Source organism: Elaeis guineensis, chromosome 12, assembly GCF_000442705.2.
Source record: "Elaeis guineensis isolate ETL-2024a chromosome 12, EG11, whole genome shotgun sequence".
Classification (NCBI taxonomy): Eukaryota; Viridiplantae; Streptophyta; class Magnoliopsida; order Arecales; family Arecaceae; genus Elaeis; species Elaeis guineensis.
Genome location: NC_026004.2, coordinates 5,862,337 through 5,887,726, shown reverse-complemented (window position 1 = coordinate 5,887,726; position 25,390 = coordinate 5,862,337). Strand labels below are relative to the sequence as shown.

At 51.3% G+C, this 25,390-nt stretch overlaps 1 protein-coding gene across 1 annotated transcript; it reads left to right on the top strand.

Annotated features, from left to right (window-relative positions):
• The first annotated feature begins 3,791 nt into the window (after nucleotides 1-3,791).
• LOC140852933 (acidic endochitinase-like) lies at nucleotides 3,792-4,958 on the top strand. The gene has a single exon (XM_073246886.1). It carries the CDS (start codon nucleotides 3,908-3,910, stop codon nucleotides 4,835-4,837), a length of 930 nt encoding a protein of 309 aa, XP_073102987.1. The 5' UTR covers nucleotides 3,792-3,907; the 3' UTR covers nucleotides 4,838-4,958.
• The last annotated feature ends 20,432 nt before the right edge of the window (nucleotides 4,959-25,390 follow it).

The following is a 25,390-nucleotide window of genomic DNA, read 5'->3' as shown; positions in this document are numbered from 1 at the left end:
TCGGAGTGCAATCCCAGAGGTGCGACGGGGGGTGGCATGCGCGGAGGAGCCCGGGGTCGCCGGCGAGGGAGAAAGGGGGGAGTTTGTGGCATGTAGGGGAAGGAGAAAGAAGAAAAAAATAAAAATAATGAAATAATAAAAATAAAAGTAAGTATTAAACAATAATAATATTTATTTATTTATATTTTTAGAATATTTTTAGTCAGTCGACCTTTCAAAAATATTTTATATATTTATTTATATTTTTTAAAATTATTAATTTATTAATAAATAATTATTTTAAAATAGTTTTAAAAAATAATTTTTAAAAATATTTTTTTAAAAAATAAATTTTAAAATAATTAAAAATAAAAAATAAAATGATAAAATAAAATAAAATAAAATATTTAAAAATATTTAAAAATAATTAATTTTTAATGAAAATAAATAGATTTTTGAAATAATGATAAAATATTTTTTAAAAAAATAATTCTAAAAAAATATGTTGGGGGCACTGGGGAGCGATGGCCTGTGCTTTTAAAATTATTCTTTAAAATTAATATTTTTAACTACAGTTTTTACAGTAATTCCTGTTTAGATAATTTGGTGAGGAGTTGATACCATATAAAAGAGGCATAAGTAGACCAACCATCTTAGTCCATGATGAGTTTGAGTTTGCTCCCGTAGTTCTATGCCGAACGTCCAATCCCTCCAGCGCCAAAGTTTGAGTCAGCTCCCTCCATACTTTCAATAATAAATAAAAATTATTTTTTATAAAAAATAAAAAATTATTTTTTAAAAATAATATTTTTAAAATTACAGTTTGATAATAATAACATAATATTTTTATTAATCAAATAATATTTTTATTAATTAAATTATAATAATTTATTATTAATCAAATAATAATTTATTATTAATCTCATAATAATATTTTATTATTTATAAAATAATAATAACATGATATACAGTTAAATTAATATGATACATAGTTAAATGAATAATGTACACAGTTAACTAAACACAGTATAGTTAACTGTATACAGTATCAAATTAGCTGTGTACAATATTAAATTAACTGTATACGATATTAATTTAACTATATATAATATTAAATTAACTATGTGCAATATGAACTTAACTGTGTGCAGTGTTAAATTTTTTGTGTGCAAGATTTATTTAACTATGTGCAGTATTAAATTAACTATATGCAGAGTTTATTTAACTGTGTATAGTGTTAAATTAACTATGTACAATATTAAATTAACTACGTACAGTGTTAAATTAGTTGTGTACAATATTAAATTAACTATATATGATATTAATTTAACTATATATAATGTTAAATTAACTGTGTACAATATTAACTTAACTGTATGCAGGGTTCATTTAACTGTATATAATGTTAAATTAATTATATACATGGTTTATTTAACTGTGTACAGTGTTAAATTAACTATACACAGTGTTAAATTAACTGCATACATGATTTATTTAACTGTGTGCAGTATTAAATTAACTGTGTGCAGTGTTAAATTAGCTGTATGTAATATTAAATTAACTGTATACGATATTAATATAACCATGTGCAATATTAAATTAACTGTGTGCAATGTTAACTTAATTGTGTGCAGGATTCATTTAACTATATACAGTGTTAAATTAACTATATACAGAATTTATTTAACTGTATGCAGTGTTAAATTAACTGTGTACAGCATTAAATTAACTATATACTAGGTTTATTTAACTGTGTGTAGTATTAAATTAACTGTATGCAGTATTAAATTAACTATGTATAGTGTTAAATTAACTATATGCAGTGTTAAATTAACTGTGTACAGGATTTATTTAACTGTATGTAGTATTAAATTAACCATATACAATGTTAAGTTGACTATGTATAGTGTTAAATTAGCTATATGCAATGTTAAATTAACTATGTGTGATATTAATTTAACTATGTGCAATGTTAAATTAACTATATGCAATATTAACTTAACAATATGCATGATTCATTTAACTGTGTGTAGTGTTAAATTAACTGTATGCAGTATTAAATTAACCGTGTGCAGGGTTCATTTAACTGTATGTAGTGTTAAATTAACTGTGTACAGAAAAAGTTAACTGTCGGTAGGATTCATTTAATTGTGTAAAAGATTCATTTAACTGTGTGCAGTATTCATTTAACTATATACTGTATTTAGTTATTTATGTATATTATTTATTTAATCATATACAAAGTTCATTTACTGTGTATCGTATTAATTTAACTGTGTACTATATTTAGTTAACTATGTATCATATTAATTTAACTGCATACTATAGTTAGTTAACTATATACCATGTTAATTTAACTGTGTATAGTGTTTATTTAACTGTATATAGTATTCATTTAAATGTGTATCATATTAATTAAATTATGTATCATAGTTAGTTAACTATGTATTATGTTAATTTAACAACTATTTCATTTGATGAATAAGTAATCATAAAAAATAATTTAAATTTTATTAAATTTTATTTTTTAAAAATTGATCATTAAAATCGATTACAAAATCTATTGCTAAATTTATTAAAATATTTTTTATTAATAAATCAATCGTAAAAATAATCACTAATTATTTTTAAATTTTTTATTAATAAAATTGATTGTTAATTATTTTTAATTTTTAAAATTAATTTATCGATCACAACATCGATCGCTAATTTTGTTAAAATATTTTTTATTAATAAAATCTGTCACAAAATTTATCCCTAATTATTTTTGAATTTTTAATTAAAAAATAGGTTACAAATTAGTCAAAATTTATTTTTATAATATCTTAAGTTTCAAAATCGATTGCAAAATCGATCGCTAAATTTTTAATTTTTATATTATTTTTTATTATATTATATTTATTTTTATATATTTTATTTTTATATTATATATTTTTATTATTATTTAAAATAAAAATTGTGGTTCATAGAGTCAGGTGTGGATCGAAGGGCATTTTCGGCTCGTTTCTTGCAGCTCATGGTTCTCTTTGTGGATCGATGAAGGCCGACGCTGGTGACAATGTGGAGCATGGTGAGGGGAGGCCATCGCGGGTGGGCTGGCAAGGAGCTGCCATTGCGGGCGATCATCGGGGAGGGGAGAGGGGGCCGTCGCAAGCGATCGTCGGGGAGGGGAAGAGGGTGTTCGTGGGCCAGGGGAGAGAGGGGACTATCACGTCGTGGGCCGATGAGCCGTCACGGGCGATCGTCGAGGAGGGGAGGGCGGGCCGTTGCGGACGGGCTGGGGAGGGGAAGTGGGGTTCGAGCGTCAGGGAGGGAGGGGGAATCGTCACGGGCGGGCCAGCGAGGGGAGGCCATCATGGGCAGTCATTGGGGACGGGATGGGAGACCATCGCGAGCGGGCCGAGAAGGGGAAGAAGGAGTCTGGGTGCCGAGAAGGGGGGCCTTCGTGGGTGGGCCGACGAGGAGAGGCTGCCGTGGGTGAGAGTTATAGTTTTGTGTGCAGTTTTGTCTCACGAGGGATCTAAAATTAAATCCCAATTTCTGATGGATCGGGAGTTGTAATTTTAGTCAATAGTGGCTTTTTGTTATAGTGACGTCAAAGGAAAGAGTGGCAATTAAATTTTTATAAAACATTCACACATCAGTTCATGCTTCATTAATTGCTAATCTTGATTGGTTGTAAGGTGAACAGGAGCCAATCAAAACCCACAAAAGACGCTGCTAAAGACTTTTGTTTATGCATGCTCGACTGCTTCTAGTCAATGAAGCCATTGTCAGTCTTCCAATTAAGTCTATCCGAACGGAGAAAAAAAAGCACCAATTCACACCACCCCTCACTCTACATGAGAGACACGAGCTCTCTCCAATTCCCTCAACCCAGGGAGAAGAGAAGCCCAACAATAAGCTTTCCTCTCCTCTTGCATTCACCATGGCCACCAACCTAATGCTCCCCCTCCTCCTCCTCGCTCTCGTCGCCGCCTCCCATGCGGGCAGCATCGCTGTCTACTGGGGCCAGAACAGCAATGAGGGCGCCCTCGCTGACACCTGCTCCAGCGGCCTCTACGCCTACGTCAACCTCGCATTCCTCACCACATTCGGCAACGGCCAGACCCCCGTCCTCAACCTCGCAGGCCACTGCGATCCCTCCGCCGGCGGCTGCACCAGCCTCTCCTCCGACATCCAGTCCTGCCAGTCCCAGGAAGTCAAGGTCCTCCTCTCCCTCGGCGGCGGATCCGGCAACTACTCCCTCTCCTCCGCCGACGACGCCCAGAGCGTCGCCAACTACCTCTGGGATAACTACCTTGGCGGCAGCTCCTCTTCTCGCCCCCTCGGCGACGCCGTCCTCGATGGCATCGACTTCGACATCGAAGCGACCAACGGAGACTTCTTCGACGACCTTGCAAAGGATCTGGCGCAGTTCAGCAGCAAGGGAAAGAAGGTCTACCTCACGGCGGCCCCACAGTGCCCGTACCCCGACGCGCACCTCAACACGGCGCTGCAGACCGGGATTTTCGACTATGTCTGGATCCAGTTCTTCAACAACCCATCGTGCGAGTACTCCTCGGGGAGCCCCGACAATTTGACCAGTGCGTGGAGAACCTGGATATCGAGCGTGACGGCGAACAGCTTTTTCTTGGGCTTGCCGGCGTCAACTGATGCGGCCGTGAGTGGGTACATTCCCCCCGACGTGCTGACTTCTCAGGTGCTGCCGGCAATTGAGGGCACGGCCAAGTATGGTGGGATAATGCTGTGGAACAGGTACCTCGATGAGCAGAACAACTACAGCGCCACCGTGAAGGTCGGCCCACATACAAGGTCTACACTTGTGATCATGTTTACTCAAATAACGGAGTCTTAAATTAAATGTGTACGAGAAATAAAGAAGTGATATGGTCCTATGGATATTTAATTTTACTAATTAAGATAAGTGATCTTTTTTGAACTGGATATGCTTGTTTGTTCCCCACTTCCCCCACTTTGACCGGAGAGTCGCAGCAGCTCACTACCCTCGTGGTAACTTCTAAAGCGGTACTTTTGTGCGGCCTTCTAGAAATATGTATATTGAAATATTAATTCTAGGATATCGTTGAAGTCCAAATTGTTCGAATGTGAAATTTTCGAAATAGACATCTTTGACCCGGTCATCTTTATAATCAATCTAGGAAGAGGGAGTAATGGCTACTCATCTCCAAGCATGGTGAACAATTATCAGCTTTCTCTTCCCAAGCATGCTTGAGAGTGATCATTCCGTGGATTGATGAACGTTCAATCTTGTTATATAGAAGAACCTTCCTCGAGAGAATTGAATGTTTGGCAGAGCCGTAATGGTACAGGAATACAGGTTTGTTGGGGAATACCCACCGATGGACCGACCGACCGACTAACGAACGGAGAGACCGACCGGCCGACCGACCGATCGACCGACTGGCCGACCGACCGACCGACCGACTGACTGGTCGACCGACCGACCGATCGACCGACCGACTGGCCGACCGACCGACTAACGGCCGGAGGCACCGACCGCCCGACTGACGGACGCCATTGCCGGCCGATTAACGGTCCACTACCGACTGAGAATGTGTCGGTCGAGCGTATCTTCCCGACCGACTAAACCCGGAGGTTTGATGGCCGACTCACGTAAGCCTCGCCGACCAACGGAGGGGTCGCCGACCAACGGAGGGGCCCGACGTCACTCAGCTGGCCACCGACCTAGGGTCGGTCGGCTCCTCCGATCGCCGTACAGCCACCAGACCTTGTCAGTCCTGACAGCAACATGCGGCACGGACATCTAGGGGCATTGTCCCACCGAGGGCGTTGTCAACCCTGGTGATTTGACAGCCCCACGGCGACGTGACACTTTCACGGCGACTCTGACAATCTACAGTGAGTTGACAATTCCTCAATTGTCCGTGCCATTAATGACGGCACCATACCTGCTCCACTATATATATTGAGGAGGGCAACAGTGCAGGAGATCGGTCCATTTCTCGACTCCAAAACCACAGGCTCGCTCCTCTCTCCCTCCCTCTCTCGATTGAGCTCTCTGCCTTCATTTCACTGTTGCCCAGTCACCTCTCTGACTTGACCGTCGGAGGGTCCCCGCTGGAGCCGCCTCCGGTCAGTGTGGACTTCTCATTTTTGCAGGTGCACGATCCCCGGTGATCGGACGATGAGGCGATTGGCCGCAACAGATTGGCGCGCCAGGTAGGGGAAACGATGACGAAGACAAGAGCCCAACGATCGAGGATCACCGGGTCGGCGAGGCGCTCTTCCCGCCGGGAAGAGGCCTCCCCGCCACCGTCGGCGGCGGAGCCTAGCTCTCCACGCCCCGCAGTGACCACGAAGGCGCAGATCGCGGCCATCGTACGGCAGATGACCGTACTGACGGACGCAGTCAAGAGCCTCTAGCAACAGCCGGCGGCCCGTCCGATGCCTTCCAGGAGCAGCCGCCGACGACCGCGCCGATCCCCGTCGCCTCCGCGCGAGCGCCCTCAACAGCGATCCCACGGAGAGGAGGAGGGACGGCCATGGCGCGATGACCGACGGTCCCACCAGCCCTCTCCTTCTCTGCTGGAACGAGCGAGGAAGGAGAAGCGGCCGCGAACACCGTCCGCCTCCCCTTCAGAATCTTCTGGAGACTCCACTCCTGGGGTCTCCCAGCACCGACGGGCGGACGACTACGAGCGTCGATTCGAGGAGATCGACCGCCGCCTCACGCAGTTGCAGGTGGACGGCCAGAAGTCTTCGAACGACGTCGACTTCCAGACCGCCCAACCTCTCTCCCGATTAGTTCTCGACGAATCGATTCCCGATCGGTTCAAGATGCCGCACGTGGAGCCGTACGACGGCTCCACCGACCCGATCGACCACCTTGAGAGCTACAAAGCTCTCATGACGATCCAAGGGGCAACCGACGCTCTTTTTTGCATCGGCTTCCCCGCCACACTCCGCAAGGCTGCCAGGGCCTGGTACTCCGATCTTCGATCGGAAAGTATCCACTCCTTCGGACAGCTCGAGCACTCGTTCGTGGCCCACTTCAGCACCAGCCGGAAGCCGTCGCGAACGTCGGACAGCCTTTTCTCCCTCAAACAGGGGGAAAATGAGATGCTCCGACACTTCGTGGCGCGATTCAACACGGCCATGCTTGAGGTCCGGGACCTCAACGAAGACATGGCTATCTCAGCCATGAAGCGGGGGCTGAGGGCGTCCCGATTCACCTACTCTCTGGACAAGACCCTCCCCCGGACGTACGCCGAGCTACTGGAGCGCGCTTACAAGTATATGCGCGCGGATGAAGGGGCATCCGACCGACGCTTGGCCGAACCCAGAGGCCCGAAGGAGAAGCGGAGGAAAGGTCAGGAACCCACCGAACCCAGCAGGGCCCCGACCGATAGTTGGGTCTCACCACCCCAACGAATCCAAAAGTCACCCCGGCAACAGATTCCGAGGCAACAGACTCCGAGGCCGGCACGCCCCAGGTATGATTCCTACACTCCTCTCTCCGCTCCTCGTGCACAGATTCTGATGGAGATTGAGGGGGAACAATACCTGCGACGGCCTCCGCCTCTGAAGGCAAAGGGCCTCGACCGATGGAAGTACTGCCGATTTCACCGAGGCCACGGCCACAACACCAAGCAGTGCATCCAGCTGAAGGATGAGATCGAAGCTCTCATCCGCCGGGGGTATCTCGATAAATTTCGGAAGGGTTCGCCGACCCAACCCGTTGCCGATCGATGACCCCAGCCGACTGAAGAAGCGGCGACTAATCAGCCGACGGCCGGAGTCATCAACATGATCTCCAAGCGGCTGGATCCGAGGACGTCTGCGGGAGGGGAGCCAACGAAAAAGCCGCGCCCGGACGACGTGATCACTTTTACGGAGGAAGACGTTCGGGGCATCCAAACTCCCCATGACGATGCCGTTGTTGTGTCGGCAACAATAGCAAATTATGATGTAAAAATTTTTTTTATTGGTAATGGAAGTTCGACAAATATTTTGTTTTACTCGACCTTCTTCCGGATGCGACTGTCAACCGACCGACTTAAGAGGATCTCCATGCCCTTGATCGGCTTTGCCGGAGAAGCCGTCACGACAGAGGGAGAAATTACCCTGCCCGTGACGGCCGGCACCGAACCATGGCAAAGCACGGTCCACTTAACTTTCACGGTCGTCCAAGTTCCTTCGGCCTACAACGCCATCCTTGGACAATCCGGACTGAACGCCCTCAAAGCGATCGTCTCGACGTACCATCTCTTCGTTCGATTTCCGACCAAAAACAGAATCGGAGAGATGCGCGGGGATCAACAGCTCGCCCGACGGTGCTTCCAGATCTCCGCTCAAAGCGACGAGTCGAAGGGCTCCTTGACAATCGACAAGCTGGACCAACGGGAGGAGGAAGAGCGAGGTTCGCCGTTCGAGCAGCTCGTGGCGATCCCGATAGCGAAAAATTCGGATCGGAGAGTTTGGGTCGGGTCTCAACTGCCCGACCCCGAACGACGACGACTGACGGAGCTGCTGAAGGCCAATGCCGACATATTTGCTTGGTCGGCAGCAGATATGTCGGGCATCCCCTCAGAAACAATAACCCACCGACTCAACATCGACCCGACGATGAGGCCGGTGAGGCAGAAGAAAAGGTCTTTCGCTCTAGAGAGGCAGAGGGCCATCGACGAAGAAGTGGACAAGCTACTCGAAGCGGGCTTCATTCGAGAATCCACGTATCCCGATTGGCTCGCCAATATTGTCATGGTCAAAAAAGCCAACGGGAAGTGGAGGATCTGCATCGACTATACCGACCTCAACCGAGTCTGCCCGAAAGACAGCTTCTCACTTCCCAAGATCGACCAGCTGGTGGACGCGACGTCTGGATTTCGACTGCTCAGCTTCATGGATGCCTTCGTTGGATACAACCAGATCCGGATGGCGCCTGAAGACGAGGAGCATACCGCCTTCGTGACTCCCAAGGGCCTCTACTATTACCGGGTGATGCCCTTCGGGCTGAAGAACGCCGACGCCACCTACCAGCGACTTGTCAATAAGGTCTTTAAAGACCAGATCGGACGCAACATGGAGGTGTACGTGGACGACATGCTGGTGAAGAGCGCGCAGATCCCGGATCATGTTCGGGATCTCGAGGAAACCTTCCGCACCCTTCGACAACACCGAATGAAGGTCAACCCGACCAAGTGCGCTTTTGGGGTGACCTCAGGGAAGTTCCTCGGATTCCTCGTTTCTCAGAGAGGGATTGAGGCCAACCCAGAGAAAATAAAGGCAATCCTCGACATGCGTCATCCGAACACCAAGAAGGAGGTCCAACAGCTGAACGGAAAAATCGTCGCTCTCAGCCGATTCATTTCTTGATCAGCTGAAAGGTGCCTCCCATTTTTCAAAACTTTGCACCACACAAATGGATTTTCTTGGTCGGATGAATGCCAACGGGCCTTCGAAGACCTGAAGAAGTACTTGACTTCCCCACCGCTGCTCGTAAAGCCGCAGGTCGGGGAAACCTTGTATCTCTATTTGGCCACATCTTCCGAGGCGATCAGTTCGGTCCTTGTCTGAGAAAATGAGAACCGAACCCATCAGCCTATCTACTACATCAGCAAGGTGCTCCACGTCGTCGAAGCCAGATATTCAGAGATGGAAAAGATGATCTTCACCCTGACCGTCTCCGCACAACGACTCCGTCCATACTTCCAGGCTCATGCCATAGTGGTGCTCACCGACCAGCCCCTGAGGGCGATATTACGCCGATCGGACACATCTGGACGACTGGCAAAGTGGGCGATGAAGCTCAGTGAGTTCGACATTCAGTACCGACCAAGGCCTGCCTTGAAGGCTCAGATCTTGGCCGACTTCATCGCCGAGTGCCCGACAACCGATCAAGGGTCGGGAGTTGAAGACCCGGGACGAGATGCGGTCTCCGAGCCAGACCCGGTCTCCACCTGGGTACTGCACATCGACGGGGCTTCAAACGCTCAGGGGAGCGGGGCCGGGCTCCTGCTCATGAATTCGGATGGGGTGGTCACCGAGTACGCCCTCCGATTCGACTTCAAGGCCTCCAACAACCAAGCCGAGTACGAGGCACTCCTCGCTGGCTTGAGGATGGCGAGGAAACTGGGCGTCGACAGCCTCCGGGCATTCTCCGACTCTCAGCTGATCGTGGGGCAGGTCAAGGGCGAATTCGAGGCGTGAGATCCGACCATGGTCAAATACCTTCAGAAAGTGAAGGTCCTCGTGGCACGCCTCAGGTATTTTGAAATTTCCCACATTCCTAGATCGGAGAATGCCCGTGCCGACGCACTCTCCAGACTGGCGACTTCGACTTTCGACTCTCTAGGTCGGACGTTCGTGGAGTTCCTCGAGCAGTCGAGCATCGATCGGGTCGAAGAAGTACAGCAGCTGACGGCCGAACCAAGCTGGATGGACCCGATCGTTCGGTATCTGACCGACGGGATCGGCCCCGAGGATCCCGCGGAGGCCAAGCGACTCCGATGGTCGGTCTCTCAATATGTAATCATGGACGGCCGACTCTACAAGAGGTCGTTCTCCCTCCCCTTGCTTAGGTGCTTGGGACCGACCGACGCCGACTACGCTCTCCGAGAGGTTCACGAAGGAATTTATAGGAATCACTTGGGGGGTAAGTCTCTGGCCTACAAAGTCCTGCGACAGGGCTACTACTGGCCTACCATGAAAAAGGATGCGGTCGAGTTGGTCCGAAGGTGCGAACCTTGTCAAAAGTACGCCAACATTCAACACCAACCGGCCAGTCAAATTGCTCCCATTGTCGCTCCATGGCCCTTCGCCCAGTGGGGGGTCGACATTCTCGGTCCTTTTCCTCCAGCGTCGGGTCAGAGAAAGTTCATCGTCGTCACCATCGAATACTTCACCAAGTGGGTGGAGGCCGAACCACTGGCGCAGATTATCGAGCAGAAGATTGAGGACTTTATCCAAAAGTCCATCATCTTCAGGTTCGGGTTGCCGCATACTATCATCACTGACAACGGGCGGCAATTCGACAACCAAGACTTCAGAGACTTCTGCGCCAGGTTCTACATTACGCACCGACTGACTTCAGTCGGGCACCCACAGTCTAACGGCGAAGTCGAGGTGACCAACCGGACCTTGCTCCACGGACTCAAGACCCGACTAAACGAAGCCAAAGGCCTCTGGGTTGACGAGCTAGGCTCCGTTCTGTGGGCTTACCGAATGACCCCCCGCGTTCCGACCGGGGAGTCGCCTTTCAGCTTAGCCTACGGGACGGAGGCGATGATCCCGCTCGAGATTGGACTGCCGTCTTCAAGAGTCGAGCGGTATCGAGAGCCGGACAACTCCGAGAGTCGGAGGGCCGACCTAGACCTCCTCCCCGAACTGCGAGATGAGGCTCAAATTCGCATGGCTTCGTACCGACAGAAGGTCGCTTGATATTACAACGTCAAGATCCGACCGAGGCTTTTCAGGGCTGGTGACTTAGTCCTGAGGAAGGCAGAGGTCTCGAAGCCTCTGGACCAAGGGAAGTTGGCTCCAAACTGGGAAGGGCCCTACAAGGTAGCAGACACTTATGGTCCGAGGGTCTATCGACTGGAGACCCTTGAAGGGAAACCCATTCCCCGAACTTGGAACGCCGACAACTTGAAGTTGTATTACCGATGAACTTTGTAATTGTTCAGTCGAAATACAAACCCGGTTTGAAATCTTGGAGTTTTAACTCTTCGACTAACGAACGGAGCTCACCAAGCCCAACCCCCGACATGCCGACTTGGACTTGGTATCCGCCTGAAACCGACGACCTTATCGTCGGTAATGCATCGGACTCTCACAAGGACCGATGCATCCATGAGGATGGGAGTCGACACTCCTTCGACGATCGACGATACATCGGATCCTTACAAGGACCGGTGCACCCATATGAATGGAAGTTGACACTCCTTCGACGGCCGACGATGAATCGGACCCTTACCAGGACCGATGTATCCATGTCAACGGGAGTTGCACTCCTTCGGCCTTCGACGACAAATCGGACCCTTACAAGGATCGGTGCATCTGTACTAACGGGAGTTGACACTCCTTCTACGGTCGAACTTTCGGGCCATACCACCGGCTGACATGCCGGTCAAGCCCCGACCAAAGAAAGGCAAAATGCCTACGCGACCGACGTCGCGACTCCCGACCGAGCTACGGTCGGTCGAGGGATATTCGGCTTACCACCGTCTATCGCACAATACGACCTCAGTCGTATTCATGATTCACCGACCAGGCTACGGTCGGTCGGAAGATATCCGGCTTACCACCGCATATCGTGAGGCGCAGTACGGATACCCGACACAAGGGTATCAGGGTCCGACTTATCGGTGCTCCCTCGACCGAATGCGTCGGAAGACATTCGACTGAACGCGTCAGAGAGGACCCGACTACCGAACCTTTATCACGGTCGGTCGGCTCCCGACTCAACAGACGCGCCCGACTGACGACCTTGACTACCAGAGGCCGATCCAAAGTCGGGACCTACTCTACCTTCGTGGCGGCACGAGTTGCCGAACGTCCTAACCGACCTACAGGGGTTAGCGACTTACATAAGTTAGCGACTTACGAAGACATTCAGCAACACACATGAAAGAAACAGACGAAGGATAAAGTGAAAGAAGCTTTCATTCAAAGTTCAAAGAAAGTTTACAAAGTCGGGTCGAAGCCCGATTACGAGTATTCCAAAAAGGAAAAAGACAAAGGAAACAAAAGTCGGCAAGGCCCGATCACCCTTCTGAGTCGATCTCCTCGACCGACGAAAGATCGGGGATGACCGGTGTGTCGACCAAGATCGACGCTGGGTCGACGGCCGAAGCAGGACCTTCGGTCGGTGGTGGGCTGGCAGTCAGCGCCACTCGCTCCGGGACGGCTTCCTCCGCCATGACGATGCCTCCCGATGGCTGGTCGGCCATCTCCTCGGTGGCTTGCTCCTCGACCCCCGATGGAATGATGCTGCTGAGGTCCAGCTCCGGGTACAAGGCTTGGACCGCATCCTGACCATCCTCGTACCCCACCCGGTACGAGGCGAAGCCCGACTCGAGCATCTCCTCCCGGTACTGGTCGGAGGTCTGGAAGTCCTCCACCGCCCGACTGGCCGACTCCCTCGCCGACCTTGCCTCTTCTTCCGCCCGGCCGAGCGAGTCCTTCGCCGACTCCGCCTCCGCCCTCGCTATGTCGGCGTCGGCCTGGGCGACCGACAAGTCCTCCTCAGCTTTGGCGAGCTTCTCCAAGCTGACCCGAAGCTGCTCGCGCTCGCCTTGGAGTTCGGCGGCAACGCCATCCCGTTCGTGCCGCAGACGACGCACGGCCCGGCCCTTGTGTCTGGCCTCCTTCTTGGCCGACCTTAGCTCGGACCCGAGCCGGGAGACTTCGTCTACCAACTTAGCCTCCCGGTCGGCCGACTGCTTTAGGTGGTCGACCAACATCGTTCGGTCGGCTTCGGCCGCCGTCGACCTCTCCTTCCAAGCCGCTCGGACAGCCCCGAACCTCCGGTAACTGGCTTCAAGCTCCGACATGGTGTAGACCAGCTGCCGACGCAAGTGTTTCGTTAGGAACACATAGTTAGAAAAATTCTAAGGAAAAAGGAGGCGAAACAAGGCTTACCTCGACCATGGTCGGGTAGAACTTGGATAGCATCTCGGTCACTTGATGGGACCTCAACGACTCCACATCGGCCGGGAGGAGGATCCCCTGGCACAACCTCCTCGCCAAGTTGTGGTCGGCCAACGCCGACGCCCCTTCGGGGAACTGTGCGCTTGGCGGCGCAGTCTGGCTCCCCGACCTTATTTCGTCCGTGGGGTCCATCGGGGCCTTCCCTCGATCGGCCGCCCCGACCGATGGGACCGACAGCGAGGGGATGCTCGAGGTCGAACCAGCACCCCCCGTTGCGGCCACAGATGCCGCCGGATGATGTTCGGTTTCCTGAACGCCATCCGGCTCCACCGCCGACGGTGAGGCCGCCGATGTTCCTTCGGCCGCTCCATCCACCGGCCTCTCCTCCGCAGGCACTGCCGGAGCCGCGAGCGCTATGACGGGCTCCGATTGGTCGGTCACCGATGCTTCGACGGTCGGCGCCACGGGAGCAGGCTTCTTCGGAGGACGCGAAGGTCCTACCCCCGATGCCGGCCTCTTCCTTGATGCGAAGCCGAATCTCGACGTCGGACGGCCGCATTCTTGGAGGTGTCCCTGCGATATCGACAAAAGTGTTAATCAAAGAATCGGACCAAGGATCGAATGGTAAGAAGACCGGGGGATCGGGTGATACCTAGTCGGGGGACCAAGCTCAAGCCGGCGTCATAGAGAGCTTGTTCGGTAACAAGCTCCCTCTGCTTCGGGACCGACATATCTTTGAGTCGGTGGAAGTCCTCCCGGTCGTCCGCCTCCACCCGGCTGTTGTCATTGGCTTCGGTTCGGGGCACGCCCCAGTGGGAAGGAAAGCCCCAAGAAGATGAAGATGATACAAAGAAAAACTGGTTCTTCCACCCATGGATGGACGATGGAAGACCAGTGATGAAGGAAAGGCCCTTCCGGGGGTTGAAGAGCCACCACCCTCGGGCTTTAGGGTGGGGTCGGAGCACAAAGAAGGCCCGGAAGAGCGAAATGCGAGGGTTGGTCGGCAAGAGCTGACACAACAGCGCAAAGCTAATTATGAGACGGACGGAGTTCGATGCCAGTTGCGTCGGACAGAGTCCGTAATAATTCAACAAATTCCGGACGAACTCCAGAATCGGGAGCTGAAGACCCGCGCGAAGGTCTTCGACATACAATGCCAGTTGGCCGGGCGGAGGGCTGTTATCCGACCGCCGGCCCCTGGGGCGGAGAGTTGAAACTGCTCCGGGATGCAATACTGCTCCCGAAGCCGTTCAACGTTCGGCCCCGAAAGCGAGGAAACCTCAACTTCCGGAGTCGATCGGGAGTCGTCAGTCGGATTTCCCGACCTAGCTCCCTGAGTCGGATTTCCGACCATTACACCGGAACCGAACAAGAAGAGGAAGAAGCGAAGAGGAGGAAGAAGAAGAGGAGCGGAAGACCACGAACCGGCACCGAATCCTTCCGGAAGCAGGAGGAAAGGCTCTGCCCGCGACGACTGAGAAATCGCTCGGACAGAGTTTCTACAGCAAAATGTCAACAATGGGGCCTGGGTCCAGATGGTCCTATATATATAGGGCCGTCTGACGGTCGAGATGTCTTCGCGCTGACCGAAGCCTCACGGATGTGCGACACGTGGCAGCTTCCGAGTGGCCTGATGATTCGGCGCGCCCCATCCCTGGGCGGCCGCACCGCCCCCATTAAATGCAGGGGGCGCCGGCCCAACCACCTTCGACACGTGGCAAGCGGGGCCGCGGTTCCGCATTAAAGAGCCTGCACCGATTCGCGTTCTTGATGGAACGCCTGACAGCGCACCACGACGGTCTGCGTTCCCCAGAAGGCACCGGATATCCGGTCGTCTGACACCAAATCGTCCGGCACCCGACCTCCTGACGACGACGTGACGTCTGACGACGACAGGACGTGGCGTCTGACACCTGACACCGACTAGACGTCTAACGCTAGAGAATCGCTCGGCATTCATGAGATGCCTGACATCGGATCAACCCTCGGTACGGTCGAAACTCGGCATACGACGAATCCACTCCTGTTCGCCCAGGGTTGCTGCCCGAATAAAAGCATCGGCCAGCTCACCGTCCGACTCAGGAGTGGAGGGGGGCAACTGTTGGGGAATACCCACCGATGGACCGACCGACCGACTAACGGGCGGAGGGACCGACCGACCGACTGGCCGACCGACCGACCGACTGGCCGACCGACCGACTAACGGCCGGAGGCACCGACCGCCTGACTGACGGATGCCATCGCCGGCCGATTAACGGCCCACTATCGACTGAGAATGTGTCGATCGGGCGTACCTTCCCGACCGACTGAATCCGAAGGTCTGATGGCCGACTCACGTAAGCCTCACCGACCAACGGAGGGGTCGCCGACCAACGGAGGGGCCCGACGCCACTCAACTGGCCACCGACCTAGGGTCGGTCGGCTCCTCCGATCGCCGTACAGCTGCCAGACCTTGTCAGTCCTGACAGCAACATGCGGCACGGACATCTAGGGGCATTGTCCCGTCGAGGGCGTTGTCAATCCTGGTGATTTGACAGCCCCACGGTGACGTGACACTTTCACGGCGACTCTGACAATCTACAGTGAGTTGACAATTCCTCAATTGTCCGCGCCATTAATGACGGCGCCATACCTGCTCCACTATATATATCGAGGAGGGCAACAGTGCAGGAGATCGGTCCATTTCTCGACTCCAAAACCACAGGCTCGCTCCTCTCTCCCTCCCTCTCTCGATTGAGCTCTCTGCCTTCATTTCACTGTTGCCCAGTCACCTCTCTGACTTGACCGTCGGAGGGTCCCCGCCGGAGCCGCCTCCGGTCAGTGTGGACTTCTCATTTTTGCAGCTGCACGATCCCCGACGATCGAACGACGAGGCGATTGACCGCAACAAGGTTAAAAAGATGCAAGAAATAAGCCACTAGTCCTTGTTTCACTGCAAACACTACAAGAAATAGGGTTTTTACCTATGCAACATTTACCTACGTAAAATTTTGCATAGATAAAGAGTCCAATTAGCTACGCAAAATATTAAATATTGATAAAAAAGATATAATTAACTATGCTTAAAAATAAATATCACTAAAAATAATTATCGATATAAATATAGTATCGGTATTTAAACCAAAGTGATTTGACAATAGGTGGTCTTAGTTTTCTATTTTAGCAAATCCTTTGCCGATGCTAAATAAGAATAGATAACAAGGGTAATTGCCTATGCTCCCATTTTGCGAAGGCAATTATGCTTATTGCCTATATTTTTTTAGCATTCATAAATATTTTTTTATTAGTTTTTTTATTTAGACAAACCATTTGCCAACATTAATTAAGCATAGGCAATAAGGTTAATTGCCCATGCAAAATGAAAGCGTAAGCAATTAAAATGATTATCTATACTTTTCTAGCATCGACAAATATTTTTTAATTAATTATTTAATTTTAATAAATCCTTTGCGATGCTAAATAAGCGTTGGTAATAAGGGTAATTGTCTATGCTTCCAATTTGTATAGGCAATTATTTTTATTACCTATGCTTAATTAGTGTTCGGCAAATATTTTTTACTTTTATTAGTATTTTTGTTTAGACAAATCATTTGCCGACGCTAATTAAGCATAGGCAATAAGGATAATTGTCTATGAAAAATAGAACCATAGACAATTAATGTAATTTCCTATGCTTATTTAGCATCGACAAATATTTTTTTAAATTTTTTATTTTGATAAATAAATTGCCGATGCTAAGTAAGTTTAGGCAATAAGATAATTGCTCATGCTTTTTTAGCATTGGTAAGTATTTTTTTATTAGATTTTTTATTTTGGCAAACCATTTGCCGATGCTAAGTAAATGTAGGCAATAAGGATAATTGCCTGTGCAAAATTGAAGCGCAGGCAATTAATATAATTATCTATACTTTTTTAGCATCAAAAAATATTTTTTTATTAATTTTTTATTTGAAAAAAATATTTGTCGATGCTATGTATACATAGACAATAAGGCTAATTGTCGACGAAAAATTTTAGTATAGATAATTATCCTTATTGCCTATGACGAAAAATTTTAGCATCATCAAATTTTTTTTAATTAATTTTTTGATGTTGGCAAACCATTTGCCAACCCTAAGCAAGCATAGGCAATAAGGATAATTGCCTACCCAAAATTGAAGCATAAGCATTTATTTCCTAATTGCCTACGCTTTCCGTTTATCTAAATAATTAGATTTATTTCTGACGCTAAGTTGCATCAGCAAATATTTTATGAAAATAAAAAATAAAAAAAATAGTTGCCAACGTAAAATTTGCGTAGGCAATAATTCTAATTTCCTACGCTCACTTTTGCATAGCTAATTAACATAATTGCTGATGCAAAATTTACGTCAGTAAATAATTTTTTTTTAGTTAATATTTTTTATAAATAATTCATCGATATAATTTTAGAATTTAAAATTTATTTTGATCATTCATTATCTAAATAATTATTATTAGAGTACCGTTACAAAAGTCCACCTCAATCCAGTAGGTCTAGCTATGTAGATCAATAAAATTTAATTTTGATCGTCAGGAACGATCACATGATGATATGATAGAATCATAAAAACTAAAATTGTAACTGCTACAAGCAAACTGAACATTCAAATCATGAAAATATTAAATCAATAAAAATTTTAAAAAAATTGGAAATGATAAGACTTCAGTATCGAACCGTGTGGTTGATGCATTGATAGAATCTCTGCCTAGGATTCTTCTCGCTCCATAATATGATCCTAGCAGCTTTCAAACCGTAGTCACAAATTATTGTAGGCTCGTAATCCAGATCCTCTGACAATGCCATTCTTCGCGAGAGCAGATTCTCCAAAAGATTGTCCGGGTAAGAAAAAATCGGGGCTGTGGGAGAAATTAGGGTTTGCTTTGAAAAAAGAGGGTCTAAAGATTCAAAGAAGCACAGCAAATAATGAAAAATCTTACTTTTATGACCTCCTCCTTCGATCGTTGAATTTTTCTTGGACTTCATCGGAATCTCATAAGGAGGTGGTGATCGAGAGACTTGCCAGGCATGAAAGGGTAACCTAAGTTAAAAATCGGGTTAAAGAGCAGGCTGAGCACCTTTTTACCCTCAGTCCAATGACCAATTAAAAAAATTATTAAAAAAATATTAAAATATTATTTCAGGGTGATTTTATGGATTAAAATAAGGCCACATTAGCAAACTTATGGGAAGAGTTGACGGAGGGCTTTGTAGGTCAAAAATTACAAGTTAAGGGACATTAATTATAAGATTTTTAGTTGAAGAGTATATATCAGAGCACAAATGAAAAAAGTTGAGGGGCTATTTATATATTTTTGCCTTCAATTTATACAAAAGCCTATGAACTCAACTATAAGAATTCACATGTGCGCGCGTGAAGGTTAAACAAAAGTTGTGTGCATAAAGACTCATAAAAAATATTCATGCATAATTTCTGGTCAAGGATAATTAAATATGTAGTTAGAAAACCTGATATGAAAAATACTTTGACAGAGGTAGTTTGACCGAATTAGATCGCTGATCCACCCAGAACTCAACCTAGTTATTAGATTTAATTAATTGCTGAGTTTCCTAATTAAGTTTCAAATTTCCAAGCTAGCACTCGCTTATGTCTACAATAAAAACAGTTTTATAATAAGGAGGAGGCATGCTTTGAAGCACAATTTAGGATTATGAGAAGTTGAGTCTCTCGACAATAAATTGGTGCTTTGGGTGGGGATTCCTGGCTCCCTCCACTTTTAGTGAGGGAGAGAGAGAGAGCTCGAGTCCACTGCAGTTCTAGCGGATTGATATCTTGGTCCGATTAACTCACGGATCCATAAATTCCATATGAAAGAAAGAACTCAGAAAGAAAAATAATTATCAGTTAAGTTATTTAATTTAACAAAAGTTTAGGAACTCAACTGTAAGAATTCACGTGCGCGCGCGTGAAAGATAAACAAAAGCTGTGTGTATAAAGACTCATAAATAATAATTATACATAGTGTTGCGGCCAATCGCCTCGTCGCCCGATCGCCGGAAAGCGTGCATCTGCAAAAGGAAGTCCGCACTGACCGGAGACGGCTCCGACGGGGACCCTCCGACGGTCAAGTCAAAGAGGTGACTGGGCAACAGTGAAATGTAGACAGAGAGCTCTGAGGGGGAGAGAGAGAGAGAGGAGCGAGCCTGCGTATGAGGGAGAGACGGGCGGATCGATCCCTTGCACTGTTGCCTTCCCCGGTATATATAGTGGAGCACAGTATGGCGCCGTCATTAATGGCGCGGACAAGCGAGGAACTGTCAACTCACTGTAGACTGTCAGAGTCGCCGTGAAAGTGTCATGTTGCCATGGGGCTGTCAAATCGCTAGGGTTGACAATGCCCTCGGCGAAATAATGTCCCTAGATGGCCGTGCCGCATGCGGCTGTCAGGACTGACAAGCTCTGGCGGCTGTACGGCGATCGGAGGAGTCGACCGACCCTAGGTCGGTGGCCAGCTGAGTGGCGTCGGGGCCCTCCGTTGGTCGGCGAGTGAGTCGGCCATCAGACTTCCTGGTCGGTCGGCCAGTCGGTCGGTCGGTCGGTCGGCCAGTCGGCCGGTCGGCCGTCGGGGTCGGCCAGTCGGAGTCGTCCGTCGGGGTTGGCCAGTCGGAGTCGTCCGTCGGGGTCGGCCAGTCGGTCGGTCGGCCGTCGAAGTCGGCCAGTCGGAGTCGTCCATCGGGATCGGCCAGTCGGTCGGTCGGCCGTCGGAGTCGGCCAGTCGGGGTCGGCCAGTCGGAGTCGTCCGTCGGGGTCGGCCAGTCGGAGTCGTCCGTCGGGGTCGGCCAGTCGGTCGGTTTACCCGTCGGAGTCGGCCAGTCGGTCGGTCGGCCAGTCGGAGTCGTCCGTCGGGGTCGACCAGTCGGAGTCATCCGTCGGGGTCGGCCAGTCGGAGTCGGCTGTCGGGGTCGGCCAGTCGGTCGGTCGGCCGTCGGAGTCGGCCAGTCGGGGTCGGCCAGTCGGAGTCGTCCGTCGGGGTCGGCCAGTCGGTCGGTCGGCCGTCGGAGTCGGCCAGTCGGTCGGTCGGCCGTCGGAGTCGTCCGTCGGGGTCGGCCAATCGGTCGGTCGGCCGTCGGAGTCGGCCAGTCGGTCGGTCGGCCAGTCGGCCCCTTCGACCGTAAGTCGGTCGGTGGGGATTCCCCAACAGTTGCCCCCCTCCACTCCTGAGCCCGATGTCGTGTTGGCTCGCGTGAACACGTGGGCGACGGCTTCGGACGAAAGGAGTGGTGTTCCGTCTTTTCCTGCCCCGACTCTGGCGATCACATCAACGAACGATCCAATATCGGTCGTCCCGACTGTAGGTCGAGCATGCACGTCGGGTCGGAGGTCGGCCAACCTCCGAACGTTGCTCGTCGACACGATCATTCTGCAGAATCTGATAGTCGAGTAGCATCCGACGTATTCGGATAGGATGACGATGGCAAGTCGAATATCCATTGTCCAGCCCTTGGTCAGACGTATGCGTCGGGATGTATGATAAACGGTGGCAAGCCGAATATCCTTCGATCGGTCGTGACCAGATCGGTATGTCGCGAATGCGACTGCGGTCGTCTTGGCATTTTGCCTTTCTTTGTCGAAGCTAAGTCGGCAAGTTAGCCAGCCGCATTAGTCGAAGCCCTTTGCCTTCAGAGGCCGAGGCCGTCGGTTCGGCGATCGGTGATCGAGCCGTTGATTCGGCGATCGACGATCGGCCGTGTTGGTCGAGGCCTTTTGCCTTCAGAGGCCGAGGCCGTCGGTTCGGCGATCGATGATCGAGCCGTTGATTCGGCGATCGACGATCGGCCGTGTTGGTCGGAGCCTTTTGCCTTCAGAGGCTGAGGCCGTCGGTTCGGCGATCGGTGATCGAGCCGTTGATTCGGCGATCGATGATCGGCCGTGTTGGTCGGAGCCTTTTGCCTTCAGAGGCCGAGGCCGTCGGTTCGGCGATCGGTGATCGAGCCGTTGATTCGGCGATCGACGATCGGCCATGTTGGTCGAGGCCTTTTGCCTTCAGAGGCCGAGGCCGTCAGTTCGGCGATCGGTGATCGAGCCGTTGATTTGGCGATCGACGATCGGCCGTGTTGGTCGAGGCCTTTTGCCTTCAGAGGCCGAGGCCGTCGGTTCAGCGATCGGTGATCGAGCCGTTGATTCGACGATCGACGATCGGCCGTGTTGGTCGGAGCCTTTTGCCTTCAGAGGCCGAGGCCGTCGGTTCGGCGATCGGTGATCGAGCCGTTGATTCAGCGATCGACGATCGGCCGTGTTGGTCGGAGCCTTTTGCCTTCAGAGGCCGAGGCCGTCGGTTCGGCGATCGGTGATCGAGCCGTTGATTCGACGATCGACGATCGGCCGTGTTGGTCGGAGCCTTTTGCCTTCAGAGGCCGAGGCCGTCGGTTCGGCGATCGGTGATCGAGCCGTTGATTCGGTGATCGACGATCGGCCGTGTTGGTCGGAGCCTTTTGCCTTCAGAGGCCGAGGCCGTCGGTTCGGCGATCGGTGATCGAGCCGTTGATTCAGCGATCGACGATCGGCCATGTTGGTCGAGGCCTTTTGCCTTCAGAGGCCAAGACCGTCGGTTCGGCGATCGGTGATCGAGCCGTTGATTCAGCGATCGACGATCGGCCGTGTTGGTCGAGGCCTTTTGCCTTCAGAGGCCGAGGCCGTCGGTTCGACGATCGGTGATCGAGCCATTGATTCGGCGATCGACGATCGGCCGTGTTGGTCGGAGCCTTTTGCCTTCAGAGGCCGAGGCCGTCGGTTCGGCGATCGGTGATCGAGCCGTTGATTCAGCGATCGACGATCGGCCGTGTTGGTCGGAGCCTTTTGCCTTCAGAGGCCGAGGCCGTCGGTTCGGCGATCGGTGATCGAGCCGTTGATTCGGCGATCGACGATCGGCCGTGTTGGTCGGAGCCTTTTGCCTTCAGAGGTCGAGGCCGTCGGTTCGGCGATCGGTGATCGAGCCGTTGATTCGGTGATCGACGATCGGCCGTGTTGGTCGGAGCCTTTTGCCTTCAGAGGCCGAGGCCGTCGGTTCGGCGATCGGTGATCGAGCCGTTGATTCGGTGATCGACGATCGGCCGTGTTGGTCGGAGCCTTTTGCCTTCAGAGGCCGAGGCCGTCGGTTCGGCGATCGGTGATCGAGCCGTTGATTCGGTGATCGATGATCGGCCGTGTTGGTCGGAGCCTTTTGCCTTCAGAGGCCGAGGCCGTCGCAGGTATTCTTTCCCCTCGATCTCCATTAGGATCTGCGCACGAGGAGCGGAGAGAGGAGTGTAGGAATCATACCAGGGGCGTGTCAGCCTTGGAGTCTGCTGCCGGGGTGACTTTTGGATACGTCGGGGTGGCGAGACCCGACTATCGGTCGGGGGCCTGCTGGGTTCAGCATGGGCCCGACCTTTCTTCCATTTTTCTTTTCAGCCCGTGCTTTAAGTCAGGCGCCGGTCGGAAGCTCCTTCGTCCGCGCGTATGTACTTGTACGCGCGCTCTAGTAATTCGGCGTATGTTCGGGGGAGGGTTTTGTCCAGGGAGTAGGTGAATCAGGACGCCCTCAGGCCCCGCTTTATGGCTGAGACAGCCATGTCTTCATTGAGGTCCCTGACCTCGAGCGTGGCCGCATTGAATCGTGCCACGAAGTGTCGGAGCGTCTCGTTTTCCCCCTGCTTGAGGGAGAAAAGGCTGTCCGACGTTCGCGGCGGCTTTCGGCTGGTGCTGAAATGGGCCACGAACGAGTGCTCGAGCTGCCCGAAGGAATGGATACTGCCCGATCGAAGACCGGAGTACCAAGCCCTGGCAGCCTTGCGGAGCGTGGCGGGGAAGCCGATGCAGAAAAGAGCATCGGTTGCCCCTTGGATCGTCATGAGAGCTTTATAGCTCTCGAGGTGGTCGACTGGGTCGGTGGAGCCGTCGTATGGCTCCACGTGCGGCATCTTGAACCGACTTGGAATCGGCTCGTCGAGAACCAGTCGGGAGAGAGGTTGGGCGGTCTGAAAGTCGACGTCGTTGGAAGACTTCTGGCCGTCCGTCTGCAATTGGGCGAGTCGGCGGTCGATTTCCTCGAACCGTCGCTCGTAGTCGTCCGCTCGTCGATGCTGGGAGACCCCAGGAGTGGAGTCTCCGGAAGATTCTGAAAGGGAGGCCGACGGTGTGCGCGGCCGCTTCTCCTTCCTTGCCCGTTCCAACGGGGAGGGAGAGGGCCGCTGGGACCGTCGGTCGTCGCGCCGTGGTCGTCCCTCCTCTTCCCCGTGGGAGCGCTGTTGGGGGCGCTCGCATGGAGGCGACAGGGATCGGCGTGGCCGTCGGCGGCTGCTCCTGCAAGGCATAGGTCGGGCCGCCGGTTGCTGCTGGAGGCTTTTGACTGCATCGGTCAGTACGGTCATCTGCCGTACGATGGCCGCAATCTGGGCCTCCGTGGTCACTGCAGGGCGCGGAGAGCTAGGCTCCGCCGCTGGTGGGGGCGGGGAGGCTTCTTCCCGGCGGGAAGAGCGCCTGGCCGACCCAGTGACTCTCGATCGTTGAGCTCTTGTCTTTGTCATGCTGTACCCCTACCTGGCGCGCCAATCTGTTGCGGCCAATCGCCTCGTCGCCCGATCGTCGGGAAGCGTGCACCTGCAAAAGGAAGTCCGCACTGACCGGAGGCGGCTCCGGCGGGGACCCTCCGATGGTCAAGTCAGAGAGGTGACTGGGCAACAGTAAAATGTAGACAGAGAGCTCTGAGGGGGAGAGAGAGAGAGAGAGGAGCGAGCCTGCGTATGAGGGAGAGACAGGCGGATCGATCCCTTGCACTGTTGCCTTCTCCGGTATATATAGTGGAGCACGGTATGGCGCCGTCATTAATGGCGCGGACAAGTGAGGAACTGTCAACTCACTGTAGACTGTCAGAGTCGCCGTGAAAGTGTCATGTCGCCATGGGGCTGTCAAATCGCTAGGGTTGACAATGTCCTCGGCGGGATAATGTCCCTAGATGGCCGTGCCGCATGCGGCTGTCAGGACTGACAAGCTCTGGCGGCTGTACGGCGATCGGAGGAGTCGACCGACCCTAGGTCGGTGGCCAGCTGAGTGGCGTCGGGGCCCTCCGTTGGTCGGCGAGTGAGTCGGCCATCAGACTTCCTGGTAAGTCGGCCAGTCGGTCGGTCGGTCGGTCGGCCAGTCGGCCGGTCGGCCGTCGGGATCGGCCAGTCGGAGTCGTCCGTCGGGTCGGCCAGTCGGAGTCGTCCGTCGGGGTCGGCCAGTCGGTCGGTCGGCCGTCGAAGTCGGCCAGTCGGAGTCGTCCGTCGGGATCGGCCAGTCGGTCGGTCGGCCGTCGGAGTCGGCCAGTCGGGGTCGGCCAGTCGGAGTCGTCCGTCGGGGTCGGCCAGTCGGAGTCGTCCGTCGGGGTCGGCCAGTCGGTCGGTTGGCCGTCGGAGTCGGCCAGTCGCAGTCGTCCGTCGGGGTCGACCAGTCGGAGTCGTCCGTCGGGGTCGGCCAGTCGGAGTCGGCTGTCGGGGTCGGCCAGTCGGCCGTCGGAGTCGGCCAGTTGGGGTCGGCCAATCGGAGTCGTCCGTCGGGGTCGGCCAGTCGGTCGGTCGGCCGTCGGAGTCGGCCAGTCGGTCGGTCGGCCGTCGGAGTCGTCCGTCGGGGTCGGCCAATCGGTCGGTCGGCCGTCGGAGTCGGCCAGTCGGTCGGTCGGCCAGTCGGCCCCTTCGACCGTAAGTCGGTCGGTGGGGATTCCCCAACACATAGTTTCTGGTACCTAACCAACATGATATGAAAAATACTTTATGTTG

Bases quoted from the DNA above. Each gene is read 5' to 3' on its own strand.
- LOC140852933 (XM_073246886.1), top strand. From the start codon at position 3,908: ATGGCCACCAACCTAATGCTCCCCCTCCTCCTCCTCGCTCTCGTCGCC.